General features: G+C 44.1%; 1 protein-coding gene across 4 annotated transcripts in view; it reads left to right on the top strand.

Annotated features, from left to right (window-relative positions):
* The window catches only part of NOS1AP (nitric oxide synthase 1 adaptor protein), a 167,742-nt gene that overhangs the window by 14,305 nt on the left and 134,422 nt on the right, over positions 1-19,015 (top strand). For all 4 annotated transcript variants that reach the window (XM_075322266.1, XM_075322267.1, XM_075322268.1 and 1 more), the window contains exon 2: positions 18,806-18,877. In XM_075322266.1, the coding sequence (XP_075178381.1) occupies positions 18,806-18,877 (72 nt within the window). The remainder of the gene's footprint in view (positions 1-18,805; positions 18,878-19,015) is intronic.

The following is a 19,015-nucleotide window of genomic DNA, read 5'->3' as shown; positions in this document are numbered from 1 at the left end:
AAGGGGTCTGTCATATCGTCCCTCCTTACAAGCGGCCGTTAGAGCCCTGGGATCTGAACAGGGTTCTAATTGTTCTTCAGAAGCCGCCTTTCGAGCCTATGAGGGATGTTTCCCTTTCTCGCCTTTCACAGAAAGTGGCCTTTCTAGTAGCGGTCACGTCTCTCCGGAGAGTGTCCGAGCTAGCAGCGCTGTCATGCAAATCTCCCTTCCTGGTGATTCACCAGGACAAGGTGGTTCTGCGCCCGATTCCGGAGTTTCTCCCTAAGGTGGTGTCCCCGTTTCATCTTAATCAGGATATCTCCTTGCCTTCCTTGTGCCCTCATCCAGTTCATCAATGTGAAAAGGATTTGCATTTGTTGGATCTCGTGAGAGCGCTCAGGATCTACATTTCCCGCACGGCGTCCCTGCGCCGCTCGGATGCACTCTTTGTCCTTGTCGCTGGTCAGCGCAAAGGGTCGCAAGCTTCCAAATCCACCCTGGCTCGGTGGATCAAGGAACCAATTCTTGAAGCCTACCGTTCTGCTGGGCTTCCGGTTCCCTCAGGGCTGAAGGCCCATTCTACCAGAGCCGTGGGTGCGTCCTGGGCATTACGACACCAGGCTACGGCTCAGCAGGTGTGCCAGGCGGCTACCTGGTCGAGTCTGCACACTTTTACCAAACACTATCAAGTGCATACCTACGCTTCGGCGGACGCCAGCCTAGGTAGACAAGTCCTTCAGGCGGCGACTGCCCACCTGTAGGGTAGGGCCGTTTTTACGGTCCTATCACGAGGGGTTATTATACCCACCCAGGGACTGCTTTTGGACGTCCCAATTGTCTGGGTCTCCCAATGGAGCGCCAAAGAAGAAGGGAATTTTGTTTACTTACCGTAAATTCCTTTTCTTCTAGCTCCAATTGGGAGACCCAGCACCCGCCCTGTTTGCTTAGGGATTTTTGTTTTTTCGGGTACACATGTTGTTCATGTTGAATGGTTTCGGTTCTCCGATGTTCCTTCGGATTGAATTTGTTCTTAAACCAGTTATTGGCTTTCCTCCTTCTTGCTTTGGCACTAAAACTGAGGAGCCCGTGATCCCACGGGGGGTGTATAGGCAGAAGGGGAGGGGCTTACACTTTTAAGTGTAATGCTTTGTGTGGCCTCCGGAGGCAGTAGCTATACACCCAATTGTCTGGGTCTCCCAATTGGAGCTAGAAGAAAAGGAATTTACGGTAAGTAAACAAAATTCCCTTCTTCATTCCTCACAAAAGCAGCAAAAATGCAGTGGTAACATTCTTACAGCATTTTCGCACTCTCTCATTGCTTTCAATAGTGACTTGCTTCTTTCAAAAACACAGTAGTTTTCCAATTCCAGGGGGGAAAAAAAGCAATCATGCATGAGATTTCTGAAATCTCAGCTTTTGCTGATACTGTAAAAATCAGCTTTTAATTTGTATAAAACTCATGAAGAAACGCTGCCTCCAAAAAGCAACGCATAAACATAGCCATAATTGTATATATGTGCTCCTGCTATGTACTGTGTAATGGCCATGTCTGACCATACAGGGGCATGGTCTGATCATACCACATCTCTTGGGCAAGGGATGAAGTAAACAATTATTTCTGTGAGGTAAAACATTTTTTAAAACTAGGTAGGGAAATGTTTTACCTCACAAAAAGAATCAGATACGATCCCATGCTGTGCTATCAGTACAGTCTCTTTTGCTTCTTCCCTCACCCAGGAGCTGTGGTATGATCAGACCATGTCCCTGTACGGTCAGACACGGCCATTACACAGTACATAACAGGGACACATATATAAGATTATCTCAGCACAGGAACATTTTTTTTAAACACATCCAATTGTGGAAATTATTATTCCAAGATCAACTGATTAAAATTAATTTTATTTGCTGGAAAAACGTCTTTAAGTTAGGGCTATTAAAAACCCCTGATTTGCTGCCTTTCTGTTTTCCTGTGTGATATAGGTCTTTGTTCACATCATATTGCGGTCAGGACATAGTTGGGGTTGTATAGACAGAAATTTGATGTTTCTCAAGTGATGTCACCAAGAGATTTCAATGTATATTTGCTTTTGTATTTCAGTTTTTTTCTTTTTTTATGCAAATATATGGATCATGGTCGGTCCTGGAGACCTGGAACCTAGTCCAAAACCTTCCAAAGTGCCCACTTTATCCATTTTCAAAGGGTCAGTTTGGTCCAGTCATCTGCCTGTGCTTACAGAAATTCATTTGTATAGATAAATATACAAGGCCTCATACACCATGTCTGAAACAAAATTTGCCTTTGTTGCTCACAGCAACCAATCAGAGCTCGCCTTTCATTTTGTAAACTTCCCTGGTAATATGAAAGCGGTGCTGTGATTGGTTGCCATGGGCAAAAGAGGTCTTTTTTTTATGGATTTGATAAATCTACCCCATAATAAATTGCTGTTGAAAAGTAAAACATTGGATAGTAAAAATGGACTCCCCTGTCCTAGGTTGCTGCCTTTCCACGGGTGCAGATATGTTTGCAGAACACATGGATGAAATTACTGAGCATCTGTCACAATCTAAGCTGAGGATTGATGTAATTCTGTACAGATTTATGGTACATTAAACAATGTCCACTCCATATTTAGTGCTCCATGAGGAAGCCTTCTCCATTATAGCAACATATTCAGCATTCAGGACACGAAATGCTCCTATACAAGCATACTTTAGGTTATGGCATATTGAAGGGGCCATCAGCCACTAAAACAAAACCCCCTGAGTGTTCTCCTCTCCATATACACTTTACACACTGCATTTTCCTGTTGATTGTTCGCTTTTATCCGGGGAGACAGAAGCTGGCACTGATTGACTGCGGGGCTCTTGTGATGTCAAAACCCCACGTGACCCTCAAAACCACAAGCCACGTCGACGCTACGAAAGATGAGTATAGGCTTTATTATTCTACCCCAGAATAACGTGTGGAATCAGAAGTTGTCCTAGTAGTGGACAATCCCTTTAAGGCCGGTGTCACACTTGCGAGTGCCTCGCGTGTATCTCACGCTGCATCACCCGGCACGACTCGCACTCTCCTCACAGGAGCGGGTCGGTTGCATGCATCTCTATGCAGCTGAGATGCTTCCGTGAGGAGAGAGTGAGTCCGTGCCGGGTGATGCAACGTGAGACTTGCGCAAGATACACGCGAGGCACTCGCAAGTGTGACACCGGCCTAACCTCAGCATAAAAGCCAAGCTTCACAGCATGGGTTTCTATGGCCGAAGAGCTGCAGAAAAGTTTTATCACCAAGCACGATGGACGCCAAGTGTCGGAGTGATGTAACGCACACTGCCGCTGGTATTGCGGTGGAAATGCGTTCTGTAGAGCTGGCTGAATTTGGTGAATACCAGGAGAACGTTGGCTATCTGCATTGTTCCAAATGTACAGTTTGGTGGAGCAAGGCTTATTCTATGGGCTTGCTGGGTTGACCTAGACCCTTCAATTTCAATTCAGGGACCACTGGCTTTTTTTTTATTGTCCCTCGTTAGCAATCAGCAATGAGTGTACTATATAAAGTATACTCCAATATACAGTTTCCCATTTTAATGATTGCAAATGGGAGATGATGATGGGGGGTGGGGGGGACAAATAAAAAAAAAATGTCCTAGTGGTCTTTTAATGCTTTACAATACCAAGAAATTTTGGACACTTTTCCAAATTCCACTTTTCTAGTTGCCAATTTTGGGGAAGGTCCTTTTTTTTTTTTTTTTTTTTCTGTTCCAGCGTGAAGTGTTCTTCCTGTTAAGTAGGCAGATATTCCCACATACACCCTCCATTAATGCCTTTGGCTTTCTGATGGGATGTTATAAAAGCTCCTGTTGGTATCCCAAGACTTTTGTCAACATTGTATACTTAAGGGTGAGGATATTGATTCTTCTCACCTTTCAGCTGCACTGGGTTATCATGCACAATCAGGGAACATGGTGCCCCCATTATACCATATATTTGGGAGGTCACAGTAAGAGGTGGTAGCATGCAGTTTCATATTGCACATATTATTTTGTCCTATAGACCAATATTGAGCACAAATCTCTTAAAGGGAACCTGTCACCAGTTTTGGGGCCTATAAGCTGTGGCCACCACCAGTGGGCTCTTATATACAGCATTCTAACATGCTGTATATAAGAGCTCAGGCCGCTGTGTAGAACATAAAAATCACTTTATAATACTCGCCTAAACGGTCGCTGCGGTGCAGATGGGTGTCTCCGTTCTCCGTGCAGCACCTCCTTTTTCGGCCATCTTTGGCCTCCTTCTTCAGAAGCCTGGGTGCATGACGCGTCCTATGTCATGCACACAGGCTGGCATTGAGATCCTGCGCAGGCGCACTTTGATCTGCCCTGAGCACGGCAGATCAAAGTATTGTAGTGCCCATGAGCTGGACCTCAATGCCGGCCTGTGTGAGTGATGTAGTACGTGTAATATCTTCTGGCGCCTTCATTTTTTTACCAATGCCACTCAGCTCCCGTGGTGCCATGTTGTAACTGTAACTTCTGACTGTCCTGAATACATAAGTTACATCACAAGCTCCCAATACCAGTCTAGGAGAGCCAGAACGAGGCTCTCATAGAGTTGTATTGAGTTGGGATTTCCGGCGTGGGCCAGGAAACACTGGAGCTGCCGGCATGTCACAAATCGCTGGAGACCGACAGCGATAGAGGGTGAAGCCGCCAGTAGGTGAGTATCAGACAGGGGGCAGGGACTTGGATTTATAGCACCACTCCAGCGGCGTAATGAAAAAAACAAAACGCTGGAGTGGTGCTTTAATTTAAAGTATCTTCCCATTTAAAATGGTAAAGGTGTTTGTACAATTGACATGTGATCCTATGGATATGCATTGCTTTAAGTCCCTGACCTCCTGCCTGACGGGCGACCATTGTGCGGCGTGCTTTGCGGTCGTTCTCCGGCTTCTTTCACCTTCTGACTTGCCCATAGTCCATTACACATGATCTTTGAGGATCATAGTTGCCTGTTACTCCGCGTAGAGGTGATCAGCATTTCCTCTGGATAGATAAAGAACGGGGATCCTGCGTGTCACACTGTATAGTGTAAGTCCTATAAATATCCTCTTATCTTGACGTATTAGACCGGACCTTGACCCCAATGGAACGTGCAGAGTCGTCGCCCGATGACAGTAAAAGCCTAGAACATTTTTTCACATACTTTTGTCCCAGCCAGCTTTGATGTGTCGGGTGATATTCATTAATCTGGTAAATAACATCTATTATGCACCGTCTCCTGGCATCTCTCAGAAGTAGGGTGACGTTTTTGGGTCTAAACACAGAAGTAAGATGCCAGATGAGCGCGGCGTCCTAGCAGCGGGATTAATATTTAATATTTCCCAGCATTATGATTGATAGTAATAATGTGCAATGTCTCAGCACAGCCCGCTCTCCTGTCAGCGAGCGGCTCCTCGGGGTATCTGCGGGCTCCGGAGGACGAGCTCTGGGAATTGTCATTTCCAGGCTGCAGCCATAGAACCTTATTACCAAGGTTAGAGGAGATTTCCGATGGTAACTTCAAATTAGGGAATTGGTATTTGTGTGATTCCCAAGTACAGATTTCTCTTTAAAGTTGCTCCAAGGTGATTGTGCTTTATTTTATATAATTAGTACAGAGCAGACTCCATTTACTGAAGTGTTGGGGGTTCATCCACCACCCAAAAATCAGACCTTTGACCTGTGTAGTGTTTTCTTGTATCTACTGAAAAATGCACTGTAGGAGTGAGGTTATCATATAAACCCTTTTTTATGTTAATTTTGACTTCAGTGATTACCATTTTTGATTTTTGGAAACCAATATATAACCTAACGGAACAACCAGGAGCTCTCATGGTGGAAACGACCTTCACATAACACTTTTTTTGGTCTTTCATTTGAAAGGCCCCCACTCATAGGTACGCTCATGGCAAGAGTTAAAGGGAACCTGTCACCAGATTTGGGGCCTATAAGCTGCAGCCACCACCAGTTGGGTCTTATATACAACATCTAATATATAAAGCTGAATGTGTGTGTGTATGTCCGGGATTGGCATCTGCACCATCGCAGCTACAGCCACAAAATTTTACACACTCACACTTCTGGACCCCGAGAGTGTCATAGGCTATGTTTTGAGGGGAAATTTTAACCCCGCACTTTACAGTTATTCACCAAAAAAACTTTCCTCCATTAAAGCGAATGGAGCTGGGAGCCACAGTGCAGCCAGAACTTCAGAAGAATGCGCAGCCACGCCCTTATATGGAATGTTGGCATGTCACAATGCAGCCAGGAAAAGAGACAGACATAGACAGGGAAAGAGGCAGATACAGACAGGGTAAGAAACAGACATAGACAGTGTAAGAGACAGACACAGACAAAGATACAGACTGACAGGGAAAGAAACAGACAGGGAAAGAGAGAGACAGGTTAAGAGACAGACACAGACAAAGAGACAGAGACAGACACAGGGAAACAAAGGGTAAGAGACAAAGAGACAGACACAGGGACAGAGACATAGGGAAAGAGACAGACAGGGAAAGAGAGGGAAAGAGACACAGGGAAAGTGACAGAGATAGACTATTTTGTTAACAGCAGTTATTAACCCGGGCGAAGCCGTGTAGTACAGCTAGTTCTGTATATAAGAGCCCAGGCTGCTGTGTAGAACGTAAAAAAACACTTTGTATCGCACCAATCTCCTAGGTGAGTATTATAAACTAGTCAGATGGGTGGCGCTGTTCTCTGGGACCGGCGCCTCCTCTTTCGGCCATCTTTGTCCTCCTTCTTCTGAAGCCGGTGTGCATGACATGTCCTACGTCATGCACATATTGAACATATATACTGCACGACATTGAAGTCTCGCGCAGGCACACTTTGAGCTGCCCTGAGCAGGGAAGATCAAAGTATTGTAGTGCGACTGCGCTGGACCTCAATACCGGCCTAGGCAGCGTCATGCAGCCCGGCTTCAAAAGAAGGACTAAGATGGCTGAAAGAGGAGGTGCCGGTCCCAGAGAACGGCGCCACCCATCTGTCCAGTTTGCATCCCACCGAACCCCTAGATAAGTATTTTAAAGTGTGTTTTATGTTCTACACAGCGGCCTGGTCACTTATATACAGTTAGGTCCAGAAATATTTGGACAGTGACACAATTTTCGCGAGTTGGGCTCTGCATGCCACCACATTGGATTTGAAATGAAACCTCTACAATAGAATTCAAGTGCAGATTGTAACGTTTAATTTGAAGGTTTGAACAAAAATATCTGATAGAAATTGTAGGAATTGTACACATTTCTTTACAAACACTCCACATTTTAGGAGGTCAAAAGTAATTGGACAAATAAACCAAACCCAAACAAAATATTTTTATTTTCAATATTTTGTTGCGAATCCTTTGGAGGCAATCACTGCCTTAAGTCTGGAACCCATGGATATCACCAAACGCTGGGTTTCCTCCTTCTTAATGCTTTGCCAGGCCTTTACAGCCGCAGCCTTCAGGTCTTGCTTGTTTGTGGGTCTTTCCGTCTTAAGTCTGGATTTGAGCAAGTGAAATGCATGCTCAATTGGGTTAAGATCTGGTGATTGACTTGGCCATTGCAGAATTTTCCACTTTTTTGCACTCATGAACTCCTGGGTAGCTTTGGCTGTATGCTTGGGGTCATTGTCCATCTGTACTATGAAGCGCCGTCCGATCAACTTTGCGGCATTTGGCTGAATCTGGGCTGAAAGTATATCCCGGTACACTTCAGAATTCATCCGGCTACTCTTGTCTGCTGTTATGTCATCAATAAACACAAGTGACCCAGTGCCATTGAAATCCATGCATGCCCATGCCATCACGTTGCCTCCACCATGTTTTACAGAGGATGTGGTGTGCCTTGGATCATGTGCCGTTCCCTTTCTTCTCCAAACTTTTTTTTCTTCCCATCATTCTGGTACAGGTTGATCTTTGTCTCATCTGTCCATAGAATACTTTTCCAGAACTGAGCTGGATTCATGAGGTGTTTTTCAGAAAATTTAACTCTGGCCTGTCTATTTTTGGAATTGATGAATGGTTTGCATCTAGATGTGAACCCTTTGTATTTACTTTCATGCAGTCTTCTCTTTACTGTTGACTTAGAGACAGATACACCTTCTTCACTGAGAGTGTTCTGGACTTCAGTTGATGTTGTGAACGGGTTCTTCTTCACCAAAGAAAGTATGCGGCGATCATCCACCAATGTTGTCATCCGTGGACGCCCAGGCCTTTTTGAGTTCCCAAGCTCACCAGTCAATTCCTTTTTTCTCAGAATGTACCCGACTGTTGATTTTGCTACTCCAAGCATGTCTGCTATCTCCCTGATGGATTTTTTCTTTTTTTTCAGCCTCAGGATGTTCTGCTTCACCTCAATTGAGAGTTCCTTAGACCGCATGTTGTCTGGTCACAGCAACAACTTCCAAATGCAAAACCACACACCTGTAATCAACCCCAGACCTTTTAACTACTTCATTGATTACAGGTTAACGAGGGAGACGCCTTCAGAGTTAATTGCAGCCCTTAGAGTCCCTTGTCCAATTACTTTTGGTCCCTTGAAAAAGAGGAGGCTATGCATTACAGAGCTATGATTCCTAAACCCTTTCTCCGATTTGGATGTGAAAACTCTCATATTGCAGCTGGGAGTGTGCACTTTCAGCCCATATTATATATATAATTGTATTTCTGAACATGTTTTTGTAAACAGCTAAAATAACAAAACTTGTGTCACTGTCCAAATATTTCTGGCCCTGACTGTACAGCATGTTAGAATGCTGTATATAAGAGATCACTGGAGGTGGTGGCCGCAGCTTATAGGCCCCAAATCTGGTGACAGGTTCCCTTTAATACTTCCCAATTATAATGATCTCCAAAAATGTTTCTTGCCCCCTCCTTATAAGCCAAACATGTTTATGCCCCTTCCACTCAGTTTCCCTACTCTGAATGTGTGTCCGGCGAAGAAAGAGGACTGAGTGTACAGATTTGGAGGGGATTAGTCAATCGTCTGATGTGTATGGGGGCTTTTGCACTCTTCCCTGATAGCTGATGATGGGCGAAATAAGTGTTCTGCAGTTTGATTTTAAAGGATTATTCCCATCTTCAAGATCCTAATAATATTAGCAAATACCTCAAATTATAAATGTAGTATAGTTCTCCTGATATAGCCATGTTTTTTACCTCATGTGCAGGGCATTGTAGCTTAGGTATACATGGTTACGACCACTCATGTAGGGAGAGTTAGTTGTATGTGGTCCTAACCATGCATACCTAAGTTACAATGCACTGCACATGAGTTAACCAACATAACTAATCAGGAGAACTATGCTACATTTCTAATTAGAGGTATTTGCTAATCTTATTATTATACCTACTACATATTAGGATAGGATCTTGGAGATGGGAATAACCCTTTTAAATGTCTGACCCTTTTGCCTAACTGAAGATAAGCCTCTGCCAGAGCTGTCTCTGTCAGAGTTCTGTACAAAGGTCACTGACTGTCATGGTGGCGTCAGGCTCTGTTTACATTAGAGTCAGACACTACATCTGATGGTTTTTCGGATCAGCTCAGGCAGACCCGGGCATCGACCTGCTGTTTGCTCATTCATACACAGGCTAGCAATATTTAACCTCCGCTAGCCTGCTCATTAAGCTTCTGTGATCACATGTTGTAAGGAAGCCAATCAGTGCTGCTTCTCTCATTTTTAGACTGGAGGAAATCTACCTACGCCAACTATAGTTTATGCTGTGTTGGTCTGTGAGTTGCTGTATCCCAGACTTGCTGGAGGAAGAGTTGCTTGGCGTTGTGGAGTTACCTCTCATCTTGTTGTTTCCACTCTGCTCTTGTTTTCCTCATCTCATATTGTCTTATACCTCTGTGTATGCATGCTGTGTGATAGCATTTTGGTTTCCCCTGTTTGTCTATTTCTGCGGGTTAAATCACACTCTTGTCCTAGAACCCCCTCCTGGGGATGTAGTGGTGGTAATAAGATCAGGGCTGGTCAGGAGCAGCTCTAGGAAGGAGACTCAGACATCCTCACCATTAGTGGTATCTCAGAGAATAAGGATAGCACAGGACCCCCTAGTGTGAGGGTCAGCTTAGGGTCCCCGGTTTGCTGCTGTACCCATAGTCCCTTGTGACAGTCTACTGGTGTTCTCTCCTCTCCCAATAGAAAGCACATGACCACTCGACCAAGTTGACCATGGTAATGAAGGAGCCAGGAAGACAGCTGTTGGCCAAATGCTCCCTTACATGTGTAGGGCCAGCCTGAGAAACATTCCAGAAATGGAACTTTCCAGGTTTCTGGAGGCTTTTTTAGTCATCGGGAGATTTCACACCTATTCCTTGAGTTGCCACTCCTTTGTTATTTCATGGACCTTCCCGAACATTTCTAGAAAACTGAAAAATATGTAAGTAGTACTGCTGTTGCCGTGACCTATTGTTGACTGGAGAACTTAGCAGCCTTTGTTCATCTTCCATGGTCATAGAAAGACATTATATTCCATGGGTTGTCCTCCATTGCGAGAGAATCTTTTTAGAGCTGCTGTCCACTCTCAAACCGGGGCAAACCTTCTCTTACCTCAATAGGTGATTGAGACGTGGCTCACTATACCTGATTTAATGGAATTAGTTGCGTGTTTCGGTGGTCACAGGTAACTAAAGAAGTTGGAGTTATTTGTGAAGTCTTCTCGAGCATTCTTCAATCTTTCAGGGAAGCTTTTTTTTGGTTGCAGTAATAACATCAGCTTCCGGGTAAGCAATATCCGGCTCTGGCTAGTGCTGTCTATATCCCATGTTTAGCAAACAGCAGGGCCGCAGGCCGTGGTATTTTATGTTAGGATATTGCTGGCTCTGAACGAGTCTCTCTCATCTTATAGTGGCAGCAGGAGACTATTTCTAAATCCTTCATGGTCTGGTTCATAAGTGAATGATGGGTTTCTTCATCTGGATAAAATATCTTTAGAACAATTACAGAGCTTGTGATCAAGGTGGGGTTTCGGTGTTCACACACGGCTTTATAACCTTCTCCTGTTTCGTGTGACCTCCATTTAATTGCCTTTTGTGTTGTTTTTAATCTGATTTCTCAATTAGACCCCTTTAGAGAGGACTAGTTACGATGGCTTCACAAATCCAACATTAATGGTCAACGATGCAGGTCTTTTTACCTCAGTCTCTTCTCTTTTCCTAATGGCCGTCCTCCGGCTCTGATTGATGTACGAGTCCCTGCATCATCCAGCGCAATGTAGCATCTCTGACTCGCGCATGCGCACATTGCTCTGCCCTACTGAGGGCAGAACACAGAACATCAATGCGCATGCGCCAAGAGACGTCACATTGTGATTCAAAGTTTCTCAATTCCCGAATTTTGAATAATTCTGCATACATTTTGATCCAATATTACATCAGTGTTTCACACAAGTCTTAAAAGTAGATGGAGAGGCAAATCAAACAAATGAGTAAAAAAAGATATTAGACTTTTTAGCTCTCTCAGATAAAAAAGCATGGACAGCGTCTCAGGAGTAATTTCAATTTTCTTTCTTCCATAAAGCAACGTTTCGCCCTACATATGGGCTTTATCAAGCATGTGACATACTTGATAAAGCCCATATGTAGGGCGAAACATTGCTTGATGGAATAAAGAAAATTAAAAATACCCCTTGGACGCTGTCCATGCTTTTTATCTGTGAGATGGTGACCAAGAGGATCCCTTGGACGTAGGGGTACTTTACATGTTGCGATATCGCTAGCATTTGCTAGTGTTGACCCGCCCCCATCGCACATGCGATATCTTGTGATTCCTGCTGTAGCGAACATAATCGGTACAGCAGTTTCACACACACACATACCTTGTTAGCAACGTCGCTGTGACCGCCGGACAATCCCTCCTTCAAGGGGGAGGTGCATTTGGCATCACTGCCACGTCACCGCAACGTCATTAAGCGGCCACCCAATAGAAGCTGAGGGGCGGAGATGGGCGGGACATAACATCCCGCCCACCTCCTTCCTTCCGCATTGCTGGTGGACGCAGGTAAGGAGATGTTTGTCGTTCCTGCGGCTTCACACACCGCGATGTGTGACGCCGCAGGAGCGACAAACAACATCGTATCTCCTGATGTAGCGACATTATGGAAATGAACGACGTTACACAGATCAGTGTGTTTTTTTTTGGTTTTTTTTTACGCTTCTGTGCTCGTTCATCGTCGCACTTAGGATTTACACGTTGCGATGTCGCTACCGGCGCCGGATGTGCGTCACTAATGATGTGACCCCGACGATATATCGGTAGCGATGTTGCAACGTGTAAAGTACCCCTTAGACTTACGTCCCCTACTCTTTGGTGAATGATTTCACTTGATGCTGCAAACAGTCTGTTTTGTGCTTTACCTCACACATAAGCTTCTTATACTAAGAATGTCTTTTGTTGCCTATAGCAACCAATCAGAGCTTCTATTAATGACCTGTAACAAAATAGAAGCAGAGCTGGGATTGGTTGCTATAGGCCACCTGATAAATATGCAGGCTAACTGTCAAAACAGACAATATATTACCTCTCACATCCAAACAGTAAGTGTTTTTTAGCTAAAAAAAAAAAATCTATAGCGCAGGGTTAAAATTTCCCCTCAAAACATAGTCTATGATGTTCCCTGAGTCAAATGAGGTGACTATGCAAAGTTTTGTGATTGCAAATGCAACGATGCGGATTCCTTAAATGGGGACACACACATACGCACACACACGCACAATAACTATATACACACACACACACACGCACAATAACTATATACACACACACACGCACAATAACTATATACACACACACACGCACAATAACTATATACACACACACACACACACACGCACAATAACTATATACACACACACACACGCACAATAACTATATATACACACACACACACGCACAATAACTATATATATATACACACACACACACGCACAATAACTATATATTCACGCACACGCACAATAACTATATATATATATACACACACACACACACACACACACACACACACGCACAATAACTATATACACACACACACACACACACACACACACACACACACGCACAATAACTATATACACACACACATTACATACCTCGGCAAATTTTTTTCTTTCTTGGCTTTTTTTTCAGAGAATATAAATAACACAAAACCTATTTTTCCACTCATGGTTAGCAGTTGAGTGAAGCAATTTAGTGTCAAACTACTGTGTTTTCTCTTTTTAAATCATAATAACAACCAAAAACATGGTGACACTTTCCCTTTTTAAGAGGAAGTTTACATGGAGTGTTTTACGTGGATTCTGGAGCAGATTCACTTCTAAAATCAAATCCCAAATCAATTACTTTTGAATAAGCTTTTTATACATTTTTTTTAAAGGGGGGGAGTTTATATGGTGCTTTTTTCCACAACCTGTATAAAGCTGTATTAATCCTTGAGGTGTTTCTACCTTAAAAAATGCCCCAGATTTGGCTACTGAATAATTTATAATAGAACGAGTACAAAAGCAACATAAAGACACCCAAAATACAGGGCAGATTTGATTCTTTAACTATTTTCTATTTTTCTTGCGGAAAAAAAATCTTCTGAAAAAGTCTGATTTATATTGCTTTAAATCTCCAAAATAAGGGCATTAAAATGCCATCTAGGAATGCCCCCAAATGGCTATTTTTTGCATGGGGTATTCACATCATTGCCATCTCTACTCTGAACATCCTGGAGGCTCCAAGAATAAAGGGAGACCACTTGGAAAAGTCTGTTGAGCTATCACCCTGTATAGGAACTACCTGAAACATTTCAGAAAAGCAGGATTATTTTTTTATTTATTTTTTTTTTTTCATTAAAGCATTCGGCGAGGTGGGGAACATTTTAATCATTTTATTTTATATCAAATCACGGCATAAAAGAAAAAAAAATAGATATATATATATATATATATATATATCTCAAAAACAACTGTTAAGAGGAGACTTGTGCAGCAGGTAAAATAGCTGCTAGGAAACCACTGCTAAGGACAGGCAACAAGCAGAAGAGACTTGTTTGGGCTAAAGAACACAAGGAATGGACATTAGACCAGTGTTAATCTGTGCTTTGGTCTGATGAGTCCATATTTGAGATCTTTGAATCCAACCACCGTGTCTTTGTAGAAAAGGTGAACGGATGGACTCTACATGGCTGGTTCCCACCGTGAAGCATGGAGGAGGTGGGGTGATGGTATGGGGGTGCTTTGCTGGTGACAATGTTGGGGATTTATTCAAAATTGAAGGCATACTGAACCAGCATGGCTACCACAGCATCTTGCAGCAGCATGCTATTCCATCCGGTTTGCGTTTAGTTGGACCATCATTTATTTTTCAACAGGAAAATGACCCCAAACACACCTCCAGGCTGTGTAAGGGCTATTTGACTAAGAAGAGTGATAAGATGCTATGCCAGATGACCTGGCCTCCACAGTCACCAGACCTCAACCCAATCGAGATGGTTTGGGGTGAGCTGGACCGCAGAGTGAAGGCAAAAGGGCCAACAAGTGCTAAGCATCTCTGGGAACTCCTTCAAGACTGTTGGAAGACCATTTCCGGTGACTACCTCTTGAAGCTCATCAAGAGAATGCCAAGAATGTGCAAAGCAGTAATCAAAGCAAAAGGTGGCTACTTTCAAGAACCTAGAATATAAGACATATTTTCAGTTGTTTCACACTATTTTAAGTATTTCATTCCACATGTTTTAATACATAGTTTTGATGCCTTCAATGTGAATCTACAAATTTCTGAGTCATGAAAATACAGAAAACTCATTGAATGAGAAGGTGTGTCCAAACATTTGGTCTGTACTGTGTGTGTGTGTGTATGTATATGTATATATATATATATATATGTATATATATATATATAATAATATTATATTATATTATATATGCATATGTGAGTGTGTGGGTGCGTATGTATACATATATATGTGTGTGTGTGTGTGTATATAATATATATATACCGGATTTTTCGGACTATAAGACGCACCTGACTATAAGATGCACCCTGGTTTTAGAGGAGGAAAATAGGAAAATAAAATTTTAACTAAAAAATTTGGTCATGACACACTTATGGGGCGAGGATCTGCAGCTGACACTATTATGGGGGTAATGTCCCCGAATTCTCTACTGAGGTACCCCATTCTGGTAACGATCCTCCTGCCGTGTATATGATCCTGCTCATATACCCCCATCCATCCTGCTCATATACCCCCATGCATCCTACTCATATACCCCCATGCATCCTGCTCATATACCCCCATGCATCCTACTCATATACCCCCATGCATCCTGCTCATATACCCCCATGCATCCTGCTCATATACCCCATCCTGCTCATATACCCCCATGCATCCTGCTCATATACCCCATCCTGCTCATATACCCCCATCCTGCTCATATACCCCCATCCTGCTCATATACCCCCATCCTGCTCATAATATACCCCCATCCTGCTCATAATATACCCCCATCCTGCTCATAATATACCCCCATCATGCTCATAATATACCCCCATCCTGCTCATAATATACCCCCATCATGCTCATAATATACCCCCATCCTGCTCATAATATACCCCCTTCCTGCTCATATACCCCCATCCTGCTCATAATATACCCCCATCCTGCTCATAATATACCCCCTTCCTGCTCATATACCCCCTACCTGCTCATAAAATACCCCCATCCTGGTATTTGGCCTGTATCCTATGGCACAGAAAAAAAAATAAACGTTTATACTCGCCTTTCCTCACTCCCTGCAGCACCGATCAGCTTCCTCTCTGTCTCAGCTGCAGCGCCGCTGAGTGGAGCCGTGACCGTTGTCTGCAGCATCGCGATGTCTTCCTGTCTGTGCCGGTCAGCTGATCTGTGTGGACACTAGCAGCGCGCACAGCGATGACATCATCGCTGTGCTCACCGCTCTCTACACAGATCAGCTGACCAGCACAGACAGGAAGACATCGCAATGCTGCAGGGGGACTGCTCCACACACAGGTGAGTACACTGATTCACTGCACCCCGCTCTGATAATGATGCACGGGGGCAGTGAATAGAGCCGCACATGATTACTCCAGGTTGTAGTTGCCAGGGGTGATCATGCGGGCCGGCTGTTAATTATGCGCTCATCCCCCCCCCCCCCCCGCCCATCACCCCGCCCACCTGTCAGCGCCGGCTTCACCGCTGAGAGATGGGTGGGAGGATGGGCGTTCATATGTAATGAGCGGGCCCACGTGGTCACGGCAGGCTGCTACAGCCTGCTCGTGCCCCTGATGACCCGCTCCACCGCAGCACCCTCATTCTCCGCAGCCGCATTCAGACCATAAGACGCACCCCCCACTTTCCCCCAACATTTGGGGGGGAAAAAGTGCGTCTTATGGTCCGAAAAAATTTTTTTTTAATATTTTCACATTTCCACTTTCGGACAAGCCCTCAAAGTAAGCAGCAGACAGGAGACCTGCAATGTCAGTGTGAGGATAGGGTGTAGTTACTATGGTAGTGTGGCTAAGAACTCACAGCACGGCGACTCAGAGGTTTTCACTGTTTATATCCTACCAAGGACAACATCCGCAAGGAGTTTTATGTTCTCCCCCGCTCGAGTAGTTTTCCTTTTTTTTTTTTAATCTTCTAAAGACAAACTGGATTTCGATTGGGCCCCAATGGGGACAGTGATGTCTATATAACGCTATGACATAAGATGGGGCAATATAAGTGCGTAATATAAATAAACAATAATGGAATAAATGGGGCTGCAGGTTGGAAGTTGCTCCTGGTCCTCTGCTGTCCGTACACTTTGCCTGTACGCTGGGATTGATATAAGTAATATCTACTGATGAGTGGACCCATTGAAGTTCGGTTCGATGGGTTCAGCCAGAGTTTAAATAGTTTAGTTCGGGACCCGGACTTCACGTGAACCCCAGTGGAAGCCACTGATTGGGCAGTTCAGGTCTCCACCCACATGCAGCCAGCCATAAACAGATCACTTCTGGGGGCAGGTAGATGGGGTTTTCAATTTTTCTTTGGTGCACACTACATCCGATCACGCTCTTGTTACCCGCAGTGCGAGCCGATCAAACACTGCAAGCGGCTCTCACTGGCCAAGCACAGAGCGTACCCCCAAGCACAGAGCGTACCCCAGCACAGCAAAGCTCGAGTGGTCAGCATACGTAAAGCACCCGAACTCCAAAATCAAACGCTGTTTTTTTTTTTTTTTTTTTTATTATTCTTTTGTAAGGTCCGTGTTTGGTACGAGCACTGAACTTCATTTTTCTGGTTTGCCCATCTCTAATGATATCACATGGGCAGCTCGCTTTGCTTCCTGAATTGCCCATTGTATTGGTCATTTTCAGCTGAGATAATGCAGGGTGGTGCTGGCTTTTCATACTAATGTAGCCGTATCCAGAGACACAATGCTCCGCTATTGTTTGTAATTTTTCTTTTTTTTTCTGACAGTCTAATATTTCTTGTATTTCCGTTGCCTGAGCCAAGTTCTCTGTACACGTCCCTGGCTGCATGGAACAGCAGAAACAAATGTGTGTGTGTACAGTAGTGTGTGTGTGTGTACAGTGTGTGTGTACAGTGTGTGTGTACAGTGTGTGTGTACAGTGTGTGTGTACAGTGTGTGTGTACAGTGTGTGTGTACAGTGTGTGTGTGTACAGTGTGTGTGTACAGTAGTGTGTGTACAGTAGTGTGTGTGTACAGTGTGTGTGTACAGTGTGTGTGTACAGTGTGTGTGTACAGTGTGTGTGTGTACAGTGTGTGTGTGTGTACAGTGTGTGTGTGTGTACAGTGTGTGTGTGTGTACAGTGTGTGTGTGTGTACAGTGTGTGTGTGTGTACAGTGTGTGTGTGTGTACAGTGTGTGTGTACAGTGTGTGTGTACAGTGTGTGTGTACAGTGTGTGTGTACAGTAATGTGTGTACAGTAGTGTGTGTACAGTAGTGTGTGTGTACAGTGTGTGTGTACAGTGTGTGTGTACAGTGTGTGTGTGTACAGTGTGTGTGTGTACAGTGTGTGTGTACAGTGTGTGTGTACAGTGTGTGTGTACAGTGTGTGTGTACAGTGTGTGTGTACAGTGTGTGTGTACAGTGTGTGTGTACAGTGTGTGTGTACAGTGTGTGTGTACAGTGTGTGTGTACAGTGTGTGTACAGTGTGTGTACAGTGTGTGTACAGTGTGTGTGTGTGTGTGTGTGTGTGTGTGTGTGTGTGTGTACAGTGTGTGTGTGTGTGTACAGTGTGTGTGTACAGTGTGTGTGTACAGTGTGTGTGTACAGTGTGTGTGTACAGTGTGTGTGTACAGTGTGTACAGTGTGTGTGTGTGTGTACAGTGTGTGTGTGTGTGTGTGTGTACAGTGTGTGTGTGTACAGTGTGTGTGTACAGTGTGTGTGTGTACAGTGTGTGTGTGTACAGTGTGTGTGTGTGTACAGTGTGTGTGTGTGTGTGTGTATGTGTGTGTGTGTACGTGTGTGTGTACAGTGTGTGTACAGTGTGTGTACAGTGTGTGTGTGTACAGTGTGTGTGTGTACAGTGTGTGTGTACAGTGTGTGTGTGTACAGTGTGTGTGTGTACAGTGTGTGTGTGTGTACAGTGTGTGTGTGTGTACAGTGTGTGTGTACAGTGTGTGTGTACAGTGTGTGTGTGTACAGTGTGTGTGTGTCCATCAGTCTAAAACACAGGTGTTCCCTTCCCTTTTCATGTAGTATTCTTTACCTGTATATATGGCAACTAAGCTGATCTTTTTTTTTATTTTTTCCTAGTACATCGGCAGCTTGGATGTGCCACGTCCTAACAGCAGAGTGGAGATTGTGGCGGCCATGAGACGAATACGGGTACGTAGACATTAAGTCAATTACATTGGGTTGGTTTTCTTTAAAGTGATCTGTCATTACTTTTCCCAAACATGGAGGAGTTCAAACCTCGTTATGTGACTGCTGGGATTTTAGGTTCTTTTGCTTTTTTGCAGATTA

This window comes from Anomaloglossus baeobatrachus, chromosome 8, assembly GCF_048569485.1.
Source record: "Anomaloglossus baeobatrachus isolate aAnoBae1 chromosome 8, aAnoBae1.hap1, whole genome shotgun sequence".
Classification (NCBI taxonomy): Eukaryota; Metazoa; Chordata; class Amphibia; order Anura; family Aromobatidae; genus Anomaloglossus; species Anomaloglossus baeobatrachus.
The sequence above is the reverse complement of the archived record's forward strand: the minus strand, read 5'-3'. Positions and strand labels throughout refer to the sequence as shown.